Consider the following 20,976-nt stretch of genomic DNA (forward strand, 5'->3'; position numbering starts at 1 on the left):
GTGGTTTGGCTTTGAATGTTGCACCTTGTTTTCGATATAACTTTATTAAAATCCTTTTACGTATTTCGAAGGAATATATTTAATAGATATACATACATTGATTTATTGTTATGCAGTACTCTGCTCTTTTCACTTTTGAGTGGACTTGATTTCGTGATTCTTAGATCTAAACAACTCGGCTGAAGATAGAACTGCTCCTTCTCTGTACTTTTTTAGAGTTCGATCATATTCCATATCCCGAGCGCGTTCATATTCATCAAATGGTGCATTTGTCATATTTAATAAGTGTTCAACCTTTAGTGAAAATGACATCAAATGAATAGGTGGAAATAGAGGATCATCTTTATGATTCCTAAGTTCCTTCCCCAAAGTAGCTTCTAAGGAGGTTTTCAGGGTATTAGCTAGTGGAAGTTCAGTTCTGTGAAAATGAAATAGATAAAACTTTTGATCGATGGTGTTATATTTCTTTACCTTTCTTTTTGGGACTTGCATGCCAATTTATGCAGAACTAGTTGAGCTAGTCGACGTGTTTGCGAATTTGATACCATCGTCAACGGTAGTAGCAAGGTGAAAATCTGTTCCAAAATGTAAATATTTTTCTCAAGATCCTCCCAATTCTTTAAGGTGTAAATGTGTACCACGGAGAGGAGCGATTCCTGTTGGGTTGCCTCTAGAGTTAATAGCACCTGCAGTTTTTGCAGTAGGGGTTGAATGCTTGGTAGCATTTGGGCTACCAGATGCTCGTACACGATGTTGATTCCCAATAAATCGTTGGAACATAGCAGCGCTTCCCATAACTTATCTGACCATTTCCATTGTTTATGCAATCTCCACAAAGCAATAAGAATACGTATTTTTCGTCTGTGCACCTTGGAATTTTCCAAATAGCCCGGATTTTCAACGGACAGCTCATTGTTAATGCTTAGCAGATCATCACACAGCTTACTAACATCATCTTTTTCACTGATTGAGGCGCAATTAATAAAGAAATTTTTTCTATTTTGTTCAAAAAAAACTTTGGTTGCATAGGCGGCTTCAATGCTGAGGAAAAGGAAAATGTCCTTTTTAGTTTGCTATTTTGAAAAAAATGTACTTGACAAAAATGTTTCAACAACTCACCGTGCATCTCCCGTTAAGGGTTCGCCATGTAGAATCATTTTTTTAAGGAAGGGTATCGGAAGTGTCAATGTATCAAAGTAATTAGCGACAAACCAAACAGGGGAATCAAGATGCAATAGGTCCGTTACGCATTTTTCACGTTCCTCCAACGTCAAATGAGCTTCCGCATACTTAAAGATTGCATTACTGAAATCAAGGATATTCCATTAATTGATTTTAAGTTTTTGGATTTGCTTATGTCAATTGCCTACACTTCGTCATACGTCTTTATATGGGAAATCAGATCGCGCAGTATGCTTTCATCTACTAGTTTTTCGCTGTGATCACCTAATATTTTTACTAAATGACCAAAAGTATTTCGATTTAATACAACCTGATTTAATACATCCAGGGGTTTTAAATTTAAATCGTTAAACTGGCTCCAGGACTTAAGGTTTATTAGGACGAAAAGATCCATGCATCGCGATCTTAAAAATGCCCTTTCCTCGCTTGTCTTGCAGCCAAGTCGATCAATTAGGTGCAGTTGAATCTTTTCTAGACTCTTATCTTTAAGGAGCATTGATGTGTCCACGTTGTAAACGGTGCGATAGAAGTCCATGACTTCATCGTTCACTTCTCTTTGGAAAAGAATTAATCGCCACCAGCCATGTTTGTGCTTAGGAATCGTCTCCAGTTTTTTTATAAAAATAGGAAAGAGTCCAGATATTTCTTCAATATTATTCACAAGAAGTTCATAAGAATGCTTGTTGAAACTGTCAATATGAACTTCAAAATTTGAAGAGGCTTCAATTTTTGCTTTTACATCCGATAAATAAAACATTTCATCGTATTTATTTATCGTGGCTGCTATTAAATGTATATAATCCGACACAGATAAGCTTTCAATTGTGATCTGAAAGTGGTTAATAAAAAGTAACCAGTGGTAGCCAAATTACATATATACATATGAATATTAGTTGACTTACTCTGAATAAGAAAAAAAACGTGAGGATCACATGTTGTCGAATATGATAGTTATTGAAGACTTGAACTCTAGAGCCTAACTTTTGGATCAACTCCAGAGAAGCAATCGGAAATTGTGTAACCGTTAAACGTCGCAGCCAAATCAGTAAGGGAATGTCCTTCCATGGAACGGCCACCATTGCCGTCAGTAAAGTGTGAGCATTAGCACCAATAAAAAAATTGCCGTTCTTCAGTACTAGGTAGTCTTGACCTTCGTAATTAAACAACTGGTTATTGTTGGTAGCTAATAAAAATTGGTGCAGCAGATCAAGACGACACAGTTGAGGAACGCTAAGATGGTCGTGAAAGTAGAGGATTATCTGGCGCAGCACCGGGATTCGTTTCTCCTGCAGGAGTCTTAGACACAAAATGCGTATAAAGCGCAACCAATGGCCGCCGAGATCGCTGGATAAGCCCAACAGTGGTAGATGGGTGCTAAGGGAACTGACCACCAGCTCGGTCTCCTGCTCCTCCACGCTTGCCACGATTTTCACAAAAGCTGACAACTGCTCACCGCTGCACTGAAAAACGTCCAGTAGGAATTGGCCTATTCCTTCACTGGCCTCGCACAACAACTGCATCTTGGCTATCAGAAAGTAGGCGCCTCTCATTCTCTGAGGCTCGTTGGACTCTAAAAGCTTCTGAGTGGCGTCAAACAATTTCCCAAGACATTTCTCCCTCTCTCCGTAAAGAATATCGTTGGCTATGACCAAAAGCTGATTCACCAGCATTTTTCCATCCACCAAGCGACTTTGTGGCCGAATTTTTTCAACGCTGTCGGAGTTCGATGAAGATAAAATCTTAATCAGTTGGGCGCCAAGTAATGTGCTTTCGTTTCCATTATCCTGCAGCAGTTTGGGAATGCCGAGGAGGAGTCGCTTAAGGTCCTTCTCGTTGTCCTCGATAATCTCCACCAGATCCAATAAAAACTCATCCATCGCGGCCACTTGCTCACAGTAAACTGAACCATGAGCAATTCCGTTTCTTGACATGGTATAGTGGCGTTCTTATCCTGTAATCGCGAGAGAGGGAGATAAGAAAGCTGATATCTGCTGAGTTGCTAATCAGAACAGGAAGAAGGGTATGTAATAACATATATATTTCTAATATCATCATTTTATGATCATTATGATGTGACAACAATTAAAGGTAATACAAAGAATTGAACATATAAAAAATTCAAATTTCGTGGTATTTGCTGTCAAAATGGAGAATAATCTTTAGTTTATATGCTCTTTAAAATGCATGCAAGATTATGAAGTTTTCTAGTTTTATTGATTATTACTTACACAAATTTGAAAAAAAACATTGTTTAAAGAAAATGCCGATTAAAATTTGCTGTCAATAAAAAAAGAATGGCTCGGCGCCAGTCATTTCCGGAGGGCATCTCTTCCACAGTTTCGAGAATTAGCTGTTGAAACTTTGGCAATAAAAAAATAGATTTTTTCAAGAGTCTAAAGGTTTTAATGTAACCTAAGACGCTTTTAAATATAACTTTTCTAAAAGAAACTTGATTTGCAACCAAAAACATTATTTTTACATATGTACATATGAAATGAATGTATTGGTGCGTTTCTAACACCGGCGGGCTTCTGGGGGTTAATGTCTGGCAGTGTTGAAAAGCGCGTGTGATTTTTTTAACTGATTGTTGGTGATTACGTGAGAATCGTATTTGGCCACTAGAGCGTTAATTGGATAGCCGCGATAGATTCGGACGAAGTGAATCAGTCATAAATGCAAGCTGCCAGAATGAGGTTCGTTCAATACCTGCGAAAAGGTGACTTGGCCAAGCGACTTGGTCTACTGTCCGAGGATCAAAAGTCGCTGGTGGAATTCGCCGGCTTGGATGGCGTGCCCAACGATCTGAAGGCCCTGATTGCCCAGAATCCCAATCTGGAGGAACTGGCGCAGAAGGCGGAAAAGCAGCCGCGACTCCTGGTGAACGATGATGTCACATTGCTGCCACCACTCACCGATCCCGGCAAGATCATTTGCATTGGTAAGAGAAAGGCATGAATTTGCATACATATGTGTAAATATGTATGTAGGTGGACCCTGACCTCCAAAATGACATATTCTCGATCTCGATACCATCTGCTGGCAGGTCTGAACTACCAGGACCACTGCGATGAGCAAAACAAGCCGGCCCCCAAGGAACCTATGTTCTTTAGCAAGTTCAACAATGCCCTGGTGGGTCCTCAAGATAATGTCATCGCTCATTCGGCAAGCAGCGTAAGTGGACCCACAGATAACAAGAGATAGCTTCGTCGAGATAACCAACCGAAAAAAAAAATTCCACAGAAAATCGATTGGGAGGTTGAGCTGGTCTGTGTCATTGGCAAGGTCGCCCGTCGGGTGCCCAAATCCCAGGCCATGGACTATGTCTTCGGGTACTCGGTGGCCCAGGATATCTCCGCCCGCGACTGGCAGAAGGAACGCAACGGTGGTCAGTTCCTCATTGGCAAGTCGATGGACACTTTTCTGCCACTGGGACCGGCTGTGGTGCACAAGAGTCTGGTGCCGGATGTTTACAACTTGAATCTGAAAACCTGGGTCAACGGCGTGGAGAAGCAGAACGGCAATACCGGCAGTCTGATCTTCAAGCTGGACGATGTGATCAATCGTCTGTCGCAGACCATTACCCTGCTGCCCGGCGACATCATAGTCACCGGAACGCCCAAGGGCGTGGGCATGCATCGCACTCCGCCGGAATTCCTCCAGCCCGGTGATGTCGTACAGTCGGAGATTGTTGGATTGGGAAAGCTGTGCAACAAGATTGTGGCCCCTTAAGGTTGTCATTCCATTTTGCTTGTTGTGTTTGTATATGTAGTTTGTGTTGTTTGTGAAACAATGGCATTTAATAGATGATTTCGCTGTTTTCAGTGGATAAACTATAATCAGGTTTTTTTTTTTGTTTAATTGAAGTATATGTTGTTTCTTTGATCAGCCAAGTCACACCTTAAAGGTCTTTGACTGTGTGGCATAGTACTCGTTGCGGCTGTGATAGGGCTTATAGGGATCGTTGATGAAATACTTTGGGCGCCGCCAATAGTTGGTGACCATCTTGTCCAGCAGCCAGCTCTGCGTGGCATTGGTGAAGACGTGCTGCTTGAGGCGGCGTCGCAAAGCAGAGGATTTCTTGAAGAGCTTCTTCTGACGACCGGAATGGGTGCGTATCCAGGCGCCCCAGTCCAGGCGCTTAAACCGTTTCAGTACCGCCTTGACGGTCTTTCGTTTACCCTTCACCAGCGAGAACTTGGTCACGTTTCGTGTGTTTGATGGTGATCCAGTGGCTGTTAGCACTCCCGGCAGCTGAAGAAGCTGGTGATGAGCAGGAGATGCCAGTGATGGTGTGGGCAACAGGCTAGGACGGGATAGAGTCATCAAAGTGGCACGTTGTGTCCGCTGGACCAGAGGAATCAACGAAGATGCAGCCGGCGACTGGCGGCAAACGCTTCTCAGCGCTGGAAGTAATGGTCATTTAAAACCCGTAAATTTGTAAACTCTAATAGCAGATTTTAACTTACCGCTTGTCACAAAAGTTCTTAGCATTTCACTTACTTAAAACGACAAAGATAAATCTATAAATCCATACAAAAAGTAGCTGCTCTTCTTCTTTTCGAATCGCGTAACAGTCAGCTGTTTGCCATTCACAGCGAACCATCGCAGATAAGCTTGCTATTGGAGATGGGAACCGGCCTTCATAAGAAGTATCGCAAATGTATTGGGATTCCCCCACGAATTGGTTTATGTTTGATTTTATTTTGATAACTATTAAGCTATGAACATCGTTAAACCATGCAATCCATTTGTAGAACACTGACAATTCTGACAATTTAAGACTTGTTATAAAAATTGTAGATATCGTAACGTATCTAAAACTAACGCGTCCATCTCTAAATCAAATGTATTCTGACTGGCCTATCGAGTAAATGCGTATATGTTGCCGACACTTTTCCCATCAAAACACAAACCAAAATTGAGTGATCGAATTCGAGTGGCGCGGGCGGAGGAGCAAGCGAAGCGAAAAGGACGACGAGAAGCACGCAGGACACGTGTGCGTGTGCGTGTGAGTGTGGGGGATGGAAGAGGAAGCAGCAGCACTGGCCAGCCATTCACCCACCAGCGCTGACGCAGTCGAGCCAGCTTCGAACGAATTGGGCAAAATTTAATTCACGCCGCCGGGACTTGAAATTTACGGTAGCCGAAGGAGCAGGAGCACGAGCAGATCAGGATCACAGCAAAATCAACACCATGTATCGGCTAGCGGTGCGAGATCAGTGCAAGTGCGCCCTGCAGGTGAGTCTTTGACCCATTCATTTCTAGCTGTTTGATAACGTGAAAATCGATCGTCACGTTGCCCCACACACCCGCGCGCCCACAAACAAGCGGTTGGCGAAAATACAACAAGAGGCGCTGGTTATGTCATCTCCCAAGCCCAGGAATTGGGCGAAAAGCTCCAAAATTGCAGTTGTTCACGGGCGCAGGGGGTGTCAACGGGCTGGCCATTTACCTTAAATGTGATAGGTCCTAAATGTTTGCCTTTCATTGACACAGCGTACGCTGCAGCAGACGACCGCAAACAACAGGCAGTTTGGGGGAAGCAGCAGCGGAAGTGGAAGCCGGGAGCAAGGCAGGCGGCAGCAGGAACAGCAAGGCGATCAAGGACATCAAGGATACCAGAGCCTGCCGCCGCCACCGCATATGCGCGAAGCTGGCTTCGGCAAAGTGGTCCTCTTCGTCTCACCACTGGCAGCTGTCGGCGGAGTCATCACCTACGCCAAGTAAATAGAGCCACAATAGAGGTTTAAGATTGGGACTGGCACCTGCAATACTGCTGCCAATAAATGCAGCCGAAAGGATTTTTGTGTTGCACCAAAATAGCTTAAATGTACCATCGAATAATGTAGAAATCATTTTCCAGATACGACGACGACTTCCGCAAATTGGTGGAGAAAAATGTGCCCGGTGCAGGTTCCGTCATTAAGGTGGCTCTGCAGGAGGAGCCGCCATTCAAGGGCATCACCAAGAACGTCAACGATCAGATCGATAAGGTCAAATCTGGCATCGAGACAGTGACCTCCACCGTGGACTCTGTTACGTCTAAGGTGACTGGTCTGTTTGGCGGCGGCAGCGGCGATGACAAGTCCAAGAAGTCTAAGGTGGAGTCGGCGAAGACCCCTCCTGCTGAGGAAAAGAAGGCCTCAAAACCTAGCGAAGTCAGCAAGACTGAAGCAAAGCCAGTGGTGAAGTCCGAGAAGCCAGCAGCAGCGCCTGCGCCCGCCGCCCAGCCTAAGGATATTCCGCTGCCCCGCGACGTGGTTGAGTTGGAGAAGGCCATCGAGCTGGCTGCTCAACTGGCCGTCAAGGAGTACAACGCAGCTATAAGCGTTTTGAAAGGGTAAGAAATTCCCGTACATATGTGGCATAATTTTAAATTTAAATATCGTGCAGCTTTAATGACGATGTCCGTAAGGTCGTAGACAAGGCCGTAGAGAATGGAGAGAACTCTCTTTGGACCACGCTGAAAAATCGCGCTAGTGCCCGTGATACGGCAGTGGGTACGGCAGAACGAGCAGCCCGTGAGGCTCAGGAGAAGATTGGTAAGTCTATCGTTTGCTAAATAGCATCCCAATATGACATACATTTCCCTACTATCAATTGCAGTCGCCTGCGAGATCGCCCTGAGTGCTGCGGCAACGGCACAAAACGCAAAGAAGGTTGAGGCGGTGCGTGACAAGATCAAGAAGCTGGTGGACCACATTGGCAACGTCAAGGACGAGCTCTACCGACACAAGGACACGGCCAGCGTGTCAGACAAGTACTGGCGCAATGTGGAGAAGGCGCGAAACTACTTCATTGACGAGATCGAGTCTATCTTCCCCGGCCTCAGTTTGGCGGATAAGAAACTTAATCTGTCAAAGGAGGACCTAGACTTGTTCATCCTGCACGCCTACACCCATGTCCTGGCCTACCAGAAAGAGCTGCAGCGCTTGCAAACCGATGGTGAGCTGCGCCTGAAAAGAGCCATTGACTCGGTTCGCGGCGACAACGATTCCGAGGCTTTGCGCGCCCAACTGGAATACCATTTAGAGGCCGAGCGGCGCAAGTTGGCCGTGGAAAACCAGAAGAAAATCTTTCACATCCACGCCGAGTCTGATAAGTTGTTGCGCCTGCAGCTTAAAAAACAAGCAGAGGCCCATGCCGATCACATAAAGGACATCGTGGCGCAGCGGGAGACCGATCTGACGCGAAGCTTTAAGCGTGAGCTTGAGGACAAGCTGGCGACCGAAAAGGCTAACTATAAGCTACAATTGGCCGCGATGCTCGGCAAGCTGCGCGGAATGGACGCAGCTCTGGCAGGTAAGTTAAACGTTTTACAAGTTATCCGTTGAATGTAGCTAGTGTAGAGCCTGGCTAGATATATAATGGTTTTCAAACCTTTCCAAATCATGCTGCTACTTTAGAGATAGAGGATGAGTTTCAAGGTATATTCACAGAAGAAACAAGAAATACATTGTCATATAACCACCCTACCTACCCTACTTAGCCCTACTTGTTCTTAACTTAATTCATATGGGCATTGATTACTTTCAACCTTTTGCAGAGCGTGCGGATGCAGAGCGTACTGCCAATCAGGCGCAGGCCCTTTGGGCCGCCTGCCAAGCTCTGTGGGCCTCCGTGCGCGCTGCCACTCCTGGCGTGCACTACAAGGAGAAGTTGCGTCCGTTAAAGAACGAAATCAATGCCATTGCCAAGGTGGCTAGTAAGTTGAAACGTTTCCTTCAGTTCGATTTCAGTGGTTAAATCCATGTGCTTACAGAGGGTGACGATCTGGTGGCAGCTGTGCTGCAGAGTGTCCCGATGGAGGCACAGGAACGCGGTGTCTATCCTGAAGATGCGTTGCGCGAGCGTTTCCTGAATGTAGAGCGCGTGGCGCGACGATTGGCTTTGGTGCCCGAGGAGGGAGCCGGCCTGCCAATTTACTTCCTGTCCTATCTGCAATCGCTGTTCATCTTGCGACCCGATAATCCCATATCCAAGGACGAACTCGAGAACAAACCCTTCGACTATAGCAAACTGGACACCTACGATATCCTAAACAGGGCCAGGTCAGGCGATACATCACGAGTGGCGTACAAATATTGAAAGTAACCCTTTATGTTTCACAGGTACCATGTGGATCGCAGCGATTTCCTGCAGGCGCTGAAGTACATGAATCTGCTGCAGGGTGCATCCCGCAAGATTGCCGGCGAGTGGATGAAGGAGGCTCGCCTCATGCTGGAGACCCAACAGGCGGCCAACACCTTAATGGCCCACGCCGCTGCCAGCGGACTCTTGTATTTGTAGACTACGTCCCGTGTCCCCTTCCTCCAGAAACAAGAAGATACACTTACTATTTGTTATTAGTCCAGGAGAAGATGGTACGAAAGCCACTAAACGCAAAAGATTACCAGCAATATGTAATTTGTCCAATTAGAGATCACAGTTTAAACGAAAAAGCACTTATATATATATATTTGTATCATTTTGTTTAGCTTCAATTATACAAATTATACATAGAAACCATCATTATTAAATCCACACCATAAATACTTTGGGGCGATCCTTAAGAAGTTGAACCCCTGAGCGTTGGGCGCTGTGGAAACTACGCGATGAATGCAATATGAAATATTACTGAGGCTGGCTGGAATTGGAAAATTTTGTGTTTTTGAAGAACATTGTGATTAGTTCATAAATAAACATAAAGAACATCTACTAGTTGTTTAATTTAGCAAAAAAAAAATAATAAATAAATAAATTGACGAAAATGTATCCTAAATGTCAAAAATGCAATGAAATTTATTTTTTTCTATATCATTGTTAAATTAAATTTCTCTATTCTGAAGCAGAAAGATGGTAGGCAAGGCAAATGTATTCAAAAACTGGTTACTATGTGGTTGCCCCAAAGTTGATTTATCCAATATTCGTATATGTTCGTTACAAATTTTCGCCCGCCAAAATCGCAATAGTTGATCGTTGCCCAGCACTGGACGCGCCAGTTTCGTGGGCGGCTGTCGCCAGCCCTGGTAGTCAGAGGCAATCAGCTGGTTTGCGTGGTCGATTTGGTCCTATTGAAATTTTCGGTTTGGCACCGGAGCAAAAATCACATTGCAATCAAATTTCCCGTGCCCAAAGGACACACATTTGATTTTGGAGCAACAGCCGGAAGATCTAGCTAACCGAATAGCAAAATGTCGATGCTGGCGAGAACCGTTGGACGCACCTTCATGCAGGTAAACGGCCATCCAAACCGCAGCTCTTACATAAACACTTGCTCGCGACGCGTTGTGCGAATATTTCTGCGCTGGGACCCAGTTCTTATATTTTTTTTTTGAGGTTATAATCCTAGCCAGCCTTATCCATTCCATTCCATTCTCATCGTTTTAGGCTGCGGCAGCACGTAGTCTGCACACCACGTCGACGGTCCGGGCTGCGGTGAGTTATATGCGCTAATTCAGCGGCACCAAATGTAACCGGGAAACTAATTGGTCTTGCAGGATAACTACGGCGCCAACAGGACCACCTGCACACTGATTCCCGGCGACGGTGTGGGTCCCGAGCTGGTCTACTCCCTCCAGGAGGTCTTCAAGGTAGCTATCCATCCAAGATGCCATCATTCATATATAGTGTTCCAATGCGTCCTTATCGGCTGTCGAGTGTGATGCTGGCTTATAAATCTATACTCTTTTACCTCTTGCTCCTCAAAAAGGGTATTTAAGCTTAGGAACACTGCCAGCATGGTTTCTAGAAGTTAGCTTAACGATTTATAAAAATGCGCACACAATATTTACCCATTTACAGATCGCATTATATTTGATAACACTTCCATTTTCCCGATCACGAGTTTTTAAATAATATAAATCAAAACATCAAACTTATCTGTATCGTAAAGATATGTGATAAGTGGCTACTTGAAAAAGTTAGTAGAGTTTTTGAGATTTCCCCGTTTAACTATATTTTGGGAACTTTGAAATTTTTAATAACTAAAAGACACTGCTAGAAGTAAGCATAACCAAAACTTAAAACGCATGTTTTCAGCAATTTGGAAAATTCTAATTTTCTAATCTAAAAAAATAAAGTATGTAAATTCTCAAGCTTCTCAAGCCAAGTCAATATGCATAATGGTCTTATCTTATCGTACAGGCAGCCAGCGTTCCCGTGGACTTCGAGTGCTACTTCCTTTCCGAAATCAACCCAGTGCTTAGTGCCAAACTGGAGGATGTGGTGGCCTCCATTCAGAAAAACAAAGTGTGCATTAAGGTAAGTTTGCAATAAATTAGAATAGTGTGGTAAATACTAAACAATGTGATCTTGCAGGGCGTTTTGGCCACACCCGACTACAGCAATGTGGGTGACCTGCAGACCCTAAACATGAAGCTCCGCAACGACCTGGACCTCTACGCCAATGTGGTGCATGTCCGCAGCTTGCCCGGTGTCAAGACGCGCCACACCAACATCGACACGGTGATTATTCGCGAGCAGACCGAGGGCGAGTACTCGGCGCTGGAGCACGAGTCGGTGCCCGGAATTGTGGAGTGCCTGAAGATTATTACCGCCAAAAAGTCCATGCGCATCGCCAAGTTCGCCTTTGACTATGCCACGAAGAACCAGCGCAAGAAGGTCACCGCCGTGCACAAGGCCAACATCATGAAGCTGGGCGACGGCCTTTTCCTACGCTCCTGCGAAGAGGTTTCCCGGCTCTATCCACGCATCCAGTTTGAGAAGATGATTGTGGACAACACGACCATGCAGATGGTTTCCAACCCCAATCAATTCGACGTTATGGTCACCCCCAATCTCTATGGTGCTATTGTGGACAATCTGGCCAGTGGTCTTGTGGGCGGTGCTGGTGTCGTTGCTGGCGCCTCCTACTCTTCGGAATCCGTGGTCTTCGAGCCGGTAAGATTGCCCATAAAGATAATTCTTAAACTCTGATTTACACGGTCCTCGAGCCTGGCCGTGCGAATCCACTTCAAACTCTTATCTCTAATTCCGATTTCTGATTGCAGGGTGCACGTCACACCTTCGCCGAGGCCGTGGGCAAGAATGTGGCTAATCCCACTGCCATGCTGCTCTGCGGCGTGAAGCTGTTGCGCCACATCAACCTGCCCACCTACGGCGAGATCATCCAGAATGCCATCAACAAGGTGCTGAACGATGGCAAGGTGCGTACCAAGGATCTGGGCGGACAATCGACCACGCAGGACTTTACCCGCGCCATTATCCTGAACATGTCCTAGATGGGCACCACTGTCATCGCCGGCGCGATCAGCAAATCTATAACATCATGGGCAACAACGTTGGCGCTTATATAATCGACACTAGACAGTTTCTGTTGTTGCCACAGCCAAAATTTGAATTGTTGAAAGAAACACCTTGAAAGTTCTTAATCTTCCTTTACGTCCAATTTTTTATTTGTCCCGATGTCTTCAGTGCATTCATTTGAGTATTATTTCCGGCGAATATTTAAGTTTAGTCCAATTGAAACGCCTGCAGACCCGCTCCGAATCTAAAAGTCGCGAATTCTTTAGTTTTACCAATTGGCAGTAATACATTGATCCTTGATTATGTTGTAATTATTTACGTATTATTTTTTCCCCATTTTGATTTTGCAATGATCCTAATTTATGGTCGAATTATATTTTATGTTTACCCCGTTGAAAAGCAAAACACCGAAAACAAATGATATTGCTAAACCAATTAACTGATAGCGGACGGCTTTGAGTGGACCCACTCCACTGGAGCTGTGAGAAAGATAACAATAAACTCAAATCTAAATTAATTATTATTTAAAAGCCATTGTCAGTTTGAGCTGTCTAAATTTTAAGTAATACAAACAAAAGAAAAAACCCAAACATATTTGACCAACTTTGTTTGAATGGAATGAAAAGTCGTAGGAGATCAAAAACCAATTAAAAGTTGAGATTATTATCCTGCGCTACTTTTCCAGCATCGTCTTCTAATCCTGTAAAGACTCGGAATAATTGGAAAACCTTACGATGTTTTTAGCAAACCAAAGACAAATTTAATAGAAAACTCGATACCAAATGTAGCCGAAATGAAAAACTTAGAACACCAATAATGACGGCAATAATTATGGAGACGATCCATCCCCGTCCGGTTCCCATTATCCGCCCTTGGGCTTGGCCAGCTCGATGAGGCGTGGCGAGGCTTTGGCTTTCAGTGCCGCCGGCGATATGGCAAACGGATTCTCGCGGATGTGCGTGTTCTCGAACTCCTTGGGCTCCGCCAGCTCCTTGATCCGCGTGCTCGCCTTGTATTTGAGCGCGTTTGGCGCGATCCCGAATGGATTCTCCTTGACGTCCGCCAATCCCTGGTTGGCATCGCGCGTGGTCAGTGGCTCGGACATCTCCTTGATTCGGGCACTCGCTAAATGATGCCATGCAAATGCGTAATGGGTCATTAATATATATGGTCAAATAAAGTTGTTGTGTGTGCACTTACGTTTGTAGCGAAGGGCATTGGGCGAGACCTTCTCCGGATTCTCGTTGATGTGGACATTATCCCGCACAACGGGCTGCGATATTTGCTTGATCCGCTTGGTCGCCTTGTAGTCCTTCATTTGGGAGGTCAGCTCCCACTTGGGCTTGATCTCCTCCAAATAGGCCTTCGGACTGGCCAGCTGCTTGAGACGCACGGGGTCGAACTCCCCCGCCCCCCGATCCTATAATATGATATAAATAATATAACATTTGCATAGTTTGTCGGCCAGTTTTTCACTTACCGGCTTTGGGACCTTGGGCGCTTTCTTTGGTTTCGCCAACTTTTCGATGTACTTCTCGTGCCGAGCCAGCTGCTTCTCCGTCTTCTTCTTCTTTTTCTTCCTGCAAGGACATTAATTCGTACAGAGGATAATTAGGCATTGCTGGTGAGCTTACGGTTTGACCAACGGCTGGGCATTCGAGAGACGACTGTAGAGCGATAGGTAGCTGTAGCGAAGCCACCTGTTCAGTATGGACTCGCCAATGGAGTCGCCCGCCAGGATGGCCGTGCGCCGCCTGTGGAGCAAACGACGGACGGTGGGCAGGGCCAGTTGCTCGGTGCGGGTGTGATTCTGGGCGTCGCAAGGACGCACCATTTCGATGGACTTGGGAAAGGAGCAGGCGCACTTGGGCACAAAGCGGCAGGTGCGGCGTATGGGTATGGCCATTTCCATTAGACGGCGCCGCTTGACGAACATGCGCTCGTGGCGACGCGTCAGTTGGTCCAGCTCCTGGCCAATGTCCCTCACGAAGCACTCGGCATCGTAGGGAATGGGGTCCCGGATGGGACAGCAGTCGGGACGGACGCAGTCCTTCAGCTGCAGACAGGTGGTCACCGTCGGGCTGAGGTCACACTTCAGTCCTTGGATGGTCATTCTGAGATTTCCGAATTTTGGGGCTCTACTTGAAACCAATTGATGCTAACTTTTTTATTCGCTTTTTTTTTTTATAAAAACCTATACGATTATCTGAACAAATCGAAAGTAAACTTCATCTGGAGAATTTGTTGGGTCAATATGTACATAAATTTAGGATTTGACAGCAAATGAAATACACATTTTTCGCCATAAGCCAAGATTGTTTAATACTTACCAATTCTATAATTATCCACTTGTCGCGATGGCAATGAAAACAAGTTGTTAATCTTTAATTAATGTTTTATTGACAGTATTCATAAAAATACTGAGAGTATGCTCCAAGTTCACATCATTACAAGTTAATAGTTTTGTTTGGGGTTTGTATTCCGACTGTCCCACCTGCAAGTTGTTAATTTTTCTTTTTAGTTTTGCTTTCCGACAGTTAATTCAGTATACCTTCTATTTTTGCTCATTCTGTTCACATATACACAAATCTCATTATTTTCTTAAGCAATTTTTTCGCCTGTGTCCTTGACTTTCTCAACGGGTCTGTTTTTTATGCTTTTTTACAATGTTTTTGCCATACACTTGAGTTGGTTCGAAATGTTTCACTTCGGTTAATGTCTCCTTACGCTTGTTGCAATTCAATTGGAGTTCAGCAGTTCAGCACATGTTCTTCATTTGTTCATTATTATTGGCTTCAAATTTAGTTTTCGACTTATTCGTTTGTCTTGCGAACAAAATGTATATAAGTTGGAAATGAAAGGGATAAGCATAATGTTAATAATAATTGTTATACACCCACATCGAACTTATGCAATACACTCATACATACACAAATATGTACTATAAATTTGAATTTAGCATTTACTAGGTCATTTTTTTGTTGACAAAAATTTTGCTAATTTGAATTTACCTTATTTTGGTTGGTTTTTTCATTTTTTACTTTTCATTTGATATTCGATTTGTATTTTTTTTTTTTATTTACACAGAAGGTCACCGCCAAAGCGAAATAATAATTAGTTGTATGTAAATTAGGGGTTTCTTCATTTTCAATCAAATTTTTTTTTTGGTTTGTTTGCCATCGAAATATGTATGTTCTTTTTACACTTAATCCAGTTTTGGTTTTAATTTCCTCGCATATCGTATACATTTTTTTCTCTTACAAATACAATTTTATTCAGAATTTATCCAAAGTTTGCATGGCCTGAAGTTTTCACTGCATTTAGAGATATTTTTTTTTGTTTCTTTTAGAATCTAAAGTTTAGATTTATTTTTGACACGCTAAATGTATATAATATATATGTATGTATATAGATTACCAAAAGGGTTGCTCCTTCATTTATGTACACACATAAGATTTTCCGGGTCTGCATAATTTAGCTTAGTTTCACAATTTTTTTCATTTCGCAATTTTTACCTCGATTTTTGACTCGTCTTTTAGATATGCCTCAAAATTTGATTTAGCTTTAGTTTTTCACGTCACACGTTCGGTGCTTCTGTGTGTTACATTTTAGTATTGATTTACCAGTTTGTTTTCTTGAATAAGTTCTTTAATTTAAGTTTAAATCATTTCTCCTTTAGTTGGTCCCTGAAGCTGTGTTGAGTTTAGATGTACGATTCCTTTGGCTCGTCTGTGTAGTTAGTGCCGTTTTTGATTTTGGTTCGGAATATTCCAAAATTTTGGTGAGTGGGTTTGGAGCCGAAACAATTCTCGAAAGTGGTGAGAGTCGACTTAAGAACTGAACTAAAAACCAAATTCAATTAACCGAAAGTAATGTTTCAATTGCCTTTTATTATTATTGTTCTTGTTCTTGTTGTTGTTGTTGGGAATTGCATCTGTTGAGTGCCAATTGTTGTTGCTCATCTCTTGCATGTGAAAATGGAGCAAATATTGGCCACGTTAGAAGGGTGGATAGTTTCTCCGACTGCTACCATGGCCAATATTTACTTTGGGCTATTGTTCAGTTTATATTCATATTCGTGTCATCTGTCAATTATAACTATTGCGTATAATGGTATTAAGTATCTTGTTGCAATTGTTAGACGGTGCTTAATTTAATTGAATATTCATATTCGATTTTCTTATATTCTGCAATGTGTGAACGGAAAGCCTCCTGTGGTGTTAAATGAATGCAAACGATAAACGAATGGTTTAACTAAAATATTTTTCATTTTATTAATAAACGTTTAATTCGTAAATATATTGTATATATCTGGTTTGTTTTTTATTTTTTTTTTTGCGTTTAAAACATAATAAGTAAATAATAAAGATAACGAAAATTATAAACTTAAACTTAGTTATGTGTGTCTGTGTAATATAATAACAATTATGCACGCCTTACTAAACAGAAATTTTGCCTTTGCTGTTGTAAATATTAATTTAAGGTTTACAATGTATGCATTACATTTACTCGTGTGTAAATCAAATTAAGCGAAATTGTAATATGTTTATAAATTACTTATCAAATAAAACATATTTATTTTGGATTTCTTTTTTTAACGCAGAACAAATTAGTTTCACATTTTTCTTGCAGTTTTATTTTTTTTCTTCACTTTTCTGTTTCTATTTAAAAATCTCTGCTTTTTTGTAGTGTTTTTAGCTTTATTGCTAATACACTTTGCTGTACTTATGGGCTATTGCTAATAATAATGCGAATTCTTGTTATTTGCTTATTGGCTTTTGTTTTCCACTAAAAAATCGTTCATTTCTTTAATTTTGTAGCAATTATCTAATGCAAAAAAAAAAAATGGTTTTTCTGCTCTATTTTCTGTATTGTAGTTTACCAAAAGTCTAATTTTATGAATTGTACTTACATCAGTTTGTTTGTTTGTTGTGAAAATAATGAAAAATATGCTCAAAACTTTTGCCTGGCTAAGATTTTGGTTTTCTGTGGTTCTTTCTCGCTTTTTTTTTGTGTTTTACGCCAATTGCTTATAACTATTGAAGTTGTTGGTTTTACGGATTGATTGATTGATTAATTATGAATATTATTTTCTAGGGCTATTGTTGTTGTTGTTGTTGTAACTGTAACTGTGTGGAGCTGTGGTTGTTGTTGTTATAAGTTAATAATTGAAATAAAAATTGGTTTTGTTCTTTAGTTCATTATGTTTTTCATCCTATTATCAATATAATGGTTTTTGCCTTTTGCAGTTCGATTTAATGCTGCTTCTTTTTTCCGATTCGCGATTCGCAATTCACGATTCACGATTGACGATTTCCTGTTTCCGGTTCTGAGTTTGTATCTGATTCTATTGCTTGGCTATGATCGATCCTAATTAAGTGGCTATTGTATCGGTTATGTGGCTAAGAATACAAATCTGTTTTGAAGAAACGTTTCTGTGTGTATCTGTGATCTGTGTCTGGGCATCTTGTTTAAAGTTAATTGCTGTGGCTATTTCTATTTACTTGTGGCTATTTAAGTTCTGTAGTAAGAGTAGTACTATTGTTTAATAAAATTGTGGTTGCTGCTGTTGTTGTTGTTGCTGTTGCTGTTTCTGTTGTTTGTTGGTTGTATTTGTGGATAGAAAAAAGAAAAGTACAATCGACTTTAGGCTGTTTGGATTTTTTATCTGAGCTTTGGACACATCTAGTGTCCACGTTGTATATTAATTAGTTTTATGTAATTAATTATTTTCTTCTTTTTCTTTCTGTTGGCTTTCAATCAATTTTTGTTTCAATTATTTTTGGGCTATTGTTGGTGGTTGGTTGTCTGTGCTGGGCTATTTTGTGGTTGTTATCACGTCTGGGCTATTGTTTCTTAGCAATTTTCGCTTGTGATCTTTGCTGATCTTGAGTTGTTTGCGGTCGCTCAAGTTGAACTTAGGTGAAAAGTTTTGAGTTTTCTTTTTCTTTTTCTGGCTTGTGATTGTGATGTCTCGAACTGAGCAATGAGAATGTGTAAAAGAATTTCAATTTTTGGACTGAAGCGTGCGCATAATAATGAAAAAACCTAGGCGTAGTCTAACTGCTATTTTAAAGAGTTATGTGCACTTAAAATGATTTTTGATTTTCGATCCATACGGTAGACATATGCGTTATTCATCCTTCTTGGCATCGGCAAAGAAAGCTTGTAAATTATATTAATCTTGTTAATGTTAATATATTTGTTGTTGGTTGCTTGGTTTTGTTTGAAACAATTGCACTATAGTTCAAATGATGTTGCCCATTTAAGAAGTCAATTAAAATAGGGAGTAATAATTCTAGTAATATTAAAAAAAATAAAGAGGAGAATACCATTCAAATGTTTTCTAATATGTACAAACCATAAATCGAGTCTAACAACGCGCTAAATAGTTTTTAGTCCGTATAATAATAGAATAATAATTATAGTTACGTCTATAAAATGTTTGAAAATAGAAGTTGATTGATTTATGTGAAGAAATTTTGATTTGCCTACTATTAGGTCATAACTAATAATAATTATTTATAATCGTAATCATTTTATGCGCTTAACTAAACCGAAAAATAAACTCTAATTATATATATATGCACTTATATTCAGCAAATTTTGATTCGCATTGAACAAATTAGATTTTATACACAAATATGAGCAATTTCATGAAGCACGCTAGAAACCCTCAATATTTTACGCTCTCAAACCATTTAAAACAATTCTATATTATGAATATATCAATTTTTTTAGCTGGTTTTCCTTTTCTCGCCATCGTCCGTTTTTTTTTTTATACAAATATTAACTATTATGTTGTAGTAAAACAAAGAATAAGTAATGTATGGGTAATCAATCTTGTTTCTCTCCGAAAAATAAAACACGTACCTGAGCGTTTTCGCCTGTCCACCTAGAAACTATAAGGGGGGCGCGACCACGCCCCCCTCGACCAGGTGAACAAGCAAAAATTCTATACAATTCAACATTCTCAAGCTGTTACTCAATTACACTCGATTGGTTTGTTTTGTTTTTTGTTTGTGTTTCGAACTACCACTAGGTTGACATTTCGACTTTCGACTTCTTTTCTGCAGTTATGATCTTTCGTTTCGGTTTCATCGCGGATCCTAAATTTGGTTTTCAGATTTTGGATCCGATTACCCCATCAATATGAAGTGGGGCCATAGTGCGTTTCAGTACTCCAAAGGGCAATAATAGAATTTTACTATTCTATGGCCCATGTGGTTGATTATGAAACGCACTGTACTTTGCTGTCTTGGTTTTGTTTTCTTGTAAATGGTTCTTGTCATTATCAGTTGCCTTGGAATTTGTAGCTAAACTTGCTTCGAAATATTTTCATTGTTTTAACATGTTTGTGTTTTTGTTTTTATAACGTTTGTTTCTTAAATTTGCTTATTTAAACCGTATAATTGCACTTTATCTTGTTTATTATTTTAAGTTTGATTTTCATTCTTTTTACATCAATATTTTCGTTTTTCCTTTTTGTTTTTAGCGTTGCGAAATTGTATTTATAATTTTCCTTTGTATAATTTTGCATTATAAAAGACTTTGCGTTTTTTTTTCCATTTAATTTTGACTTGAACTGGTAAACATTATTCCAAAATATATACAACTATATATGTTCTGAACAGTACCATCGGGCTTGTCTTCTGCTTACTGTTACCTATGCTCAGTATTCAGTATTCAGTTTTGGTTTTTAGTTTTTATTTTCAGTTTTTGTTTTCAGTGATGTGTGCCGTAGCTTAAGAAATTCTCTTGGCCAAAAGCAGCGCCCGATTTCCGGGGCCAACTGCATTTGGCCATTAGCTTGTGCTTGGTTTAGTTTCGTTTTATCCGATCTGTCTACAATTTCTTTACATGGGTGTGTGTTGCTTTATCCATTGGTTTTGTCTTTTCGCATATGCTTAGCCAACGTTATTTCAGAAAATGCTCTTCAAAATTTTGGATTATTAATCACAGATAGTGTGTCTAATATATATGTATGTATATAATAAATATGTATGTATACTTCAAATATAATTAAATTAGCAATAAATACTTTTTGATTTATTTCCATCCATTCTTTATCTACTCTCGCCTATTTTTCCCTTCCATATTTCCATTCTTCCATTTTTTCCATTTTTCATATAATAAACATTTTTAATTCCTTTAGGTTCGCAGAACTCTTCGCTATTATACCAAAATTTATAATTGTGTTAAATTTTCTGTTTACATTTTTAAGCCTTAACTTTTAATTTTGTTTCCTTTGATTTTGATTCTAAACCACAACATTTATGCACATCAAATGTAATTTGGGAGATTAGCCAATAAATACTTTTTTATCCATCGCATCGTGGAAATGATAAATATATTAAATGCCCTTAAATGATTTCAATAGAATTATTAAACGCATTTCGCTTGCTATTTTCCACAATTTTTCTTGCCATACCTTTGACTGTTTCTTGTATTATAATTCGCTAAATATTTTCAAATATTTCCGACAATTTTCCCCATCTCATCTTCATTTAAATATATTGTATATCGTTTTTGTATGGTTTTTTCTTT

General features: G+C 40.9%; 6 protein-coding genes across 9 annotated transcripts; 3 read left to right on the forward strand and 3 right to left on the reverse strand.

The window, feature by feature from the left end:
• Positions 1-28: 28 nt before the first annotated feature.
• Positions 29-3,192, reverse strand: LOC122619244. Of its 3 annotated transcripts, XM_043796046.1 has the most exons (6): positions 2,085-3,189; positions 1,371-2,011; positions 1,120-1,305; positions 639-1,041; positions 472-575; positions 29-418 (listed from the first exon to the last, which is right to left on the reverse strand). In XM_043796046.1, the coding sequence occupies exons 1-6, from the start codon at positions 3,111-3,113 to the stop codon at positions 130-132; spliced, it is 2,652 nt and encodes an 883-aa protein (XP_043651981.1). In that variant the 5' UTR covers positions 3,114-3,189; the 3' UTR covers positions 29-129. The 3 variants fall into 3 exon arrangements, with proteins under 3 accessions (XP_043651981.1, XP_043651980.1, XP_043651982.1); XM_043796045.1 differs by having other exon boundaries at positions 472-1,041; positions 2,085-3,187; XM_043796047.1 differs by lacking the exons at positions 29-418; positions 472-575; positions 639-1,041 and having other exon boundaries at positions 1,164-1,305; positions 1,371-1,436; positions 1,493-2,011; positions 2,085-3,192.
• A 585-nt stretch (positions 3,193-3,777) lies between these two features.
• On the forward strand, positions 3,778-5,018 carry LOC122621807 (fumarylacetoacetate hydrolase domain-containing protein 2A). The gene is made up of 3 exons (XM_043799788.1): positions 3,778-4,120; positions 4,226-4,353; positions 4,423-5,018. The coding sequence occupies exons 1-3, from the start codon at positions 3,856-3,858 to the stop codon at positions 4,909-4,911; spliced, it is 882 nt and encodes a 293-aa protein (XP_043655723.1). The 5' UTR covers positions 3,778-3,855; the 3' UTR covers positions 4,912-5,018.
• Positions 5,019-5,843, reverse strand: LOC122621808 (39S ribosomal protein L35, mitochondrial). Its single transcript, XM_043799789.1, has 2 exons — positions 5,649-5,843; positions 5,019-5,585 (listed from the first exon to the last, which is right to left on the reverse strand). Exons 1-2 carry the CDS (start codon positions 5,671-5,673, stop codon positions 5,074-5,076), a joined length of 537 nt encoding a protein of 178 aa, XP_043655724.1. The 5' UTR covers positions 5,674-5,843; the 3' UTR covers positions 5,019-5,073.
• A 210-nt stretch (positions 5,844-6,053) lies between these two features.
• On the forward strand, positions 6,054-9,877 carry LOC122621804 (MICOS complex subunit Mic60). 2 transcript variants are annotated; one of them, XR_006326250.1, is made up of 9 exons: positions 6,054-6,420; positions 6,679-6,905; positions 7,046-7,522; positions 7,576-7,724; positions 7,789-8,484; positions 8,729-8,887; positions 8,945-9,233; positions 9,294-9,545; positions 9,660-9,877. XR_006326250.1 is itself a non-coding variant. In XM_043799784.1 (8 exons), the coding sequence occupies exons 1-8, from the start codon at positions 6,376-6,378 to the stop codon at positions 9,469-9,471; spliced, it is 2,220 nt and encodes a 739-aa protein (XP_043655719.1). In that variant the 5' UTR covers positions 6,055-6,375; the 3' UTR covers positions 9,472-9,877. The 2 variants fall into 2 exon arrangements, 1 of the variants encoding a protein (XP_043655719.1); XM_043799784.1 differs by having other exon boundaries at positions 6,055-6,420; positions 9,294-9,877.
• Positions 9,878-10,052: 175 nt separating this feature from the next.
• Positions 10,053-12,959, forward strand: LOC122621805 (isocitrate dehydrogenase [NAD] subunit beta, mitochondrial). Its single transcript, XM_043799785.1, has 6 exons — positions 10,053-10,397; positions 10,552-10,599; positions 10,662-10,754; positions 11,308-11,424; positions 11,482-12,063; positions 12,174-12,959. Exons 1-6 carry the CDS (start codon positions 10,356-10,358, stop codon positions 12,402-12,404), a joined length of 1,113 nt encoding a protein of 370 aa, XP_043655720.1. The 5' UTR covers positions 10,053-10,355; the 3' UTR covers positions 12,405-12,959.
• Positions 12,960-13,164: 205 nt separating this feature from the next.
• On the reverse strand, positions 13,165-14,684 carry LOC122621806. The gene is made up of 4 exons (XM_043799787.1): positions 14,064-14,684; positions 13,910-14,009; positions 13,630-13,849; positions 13,165-13,554 (listed from the first exon to the last, which is right to left on the reverse strand). Exons 1-4 carry the CDS (start codon positions 14,540-14,542, stop codon positions 13,292-13,294), a joined length of 1,062 nt encoding a protein of 353 aa, XP_043655722.1. The 5' UTR covers positions 14,543-14,684; the 3' UTR covers positions 13,165-13,291.
• Positions 14,685-20,976: the final 6,292 nt, after the last annotated feature.

This window comes from Drosophila teissieri, chromosome 3R (genome assembly GCF_016746235.2).
Source record: "Drosophila teissieri strain GT53w chromosome 3R, Prin_Dtei_1.1, whole genome shotgun sequence".
NCBI lineage: Eukaryota > Metazoa > Arthropoda > Insecta > Diptera > Drosophilidae > Drosophila > Drosophila teissieri.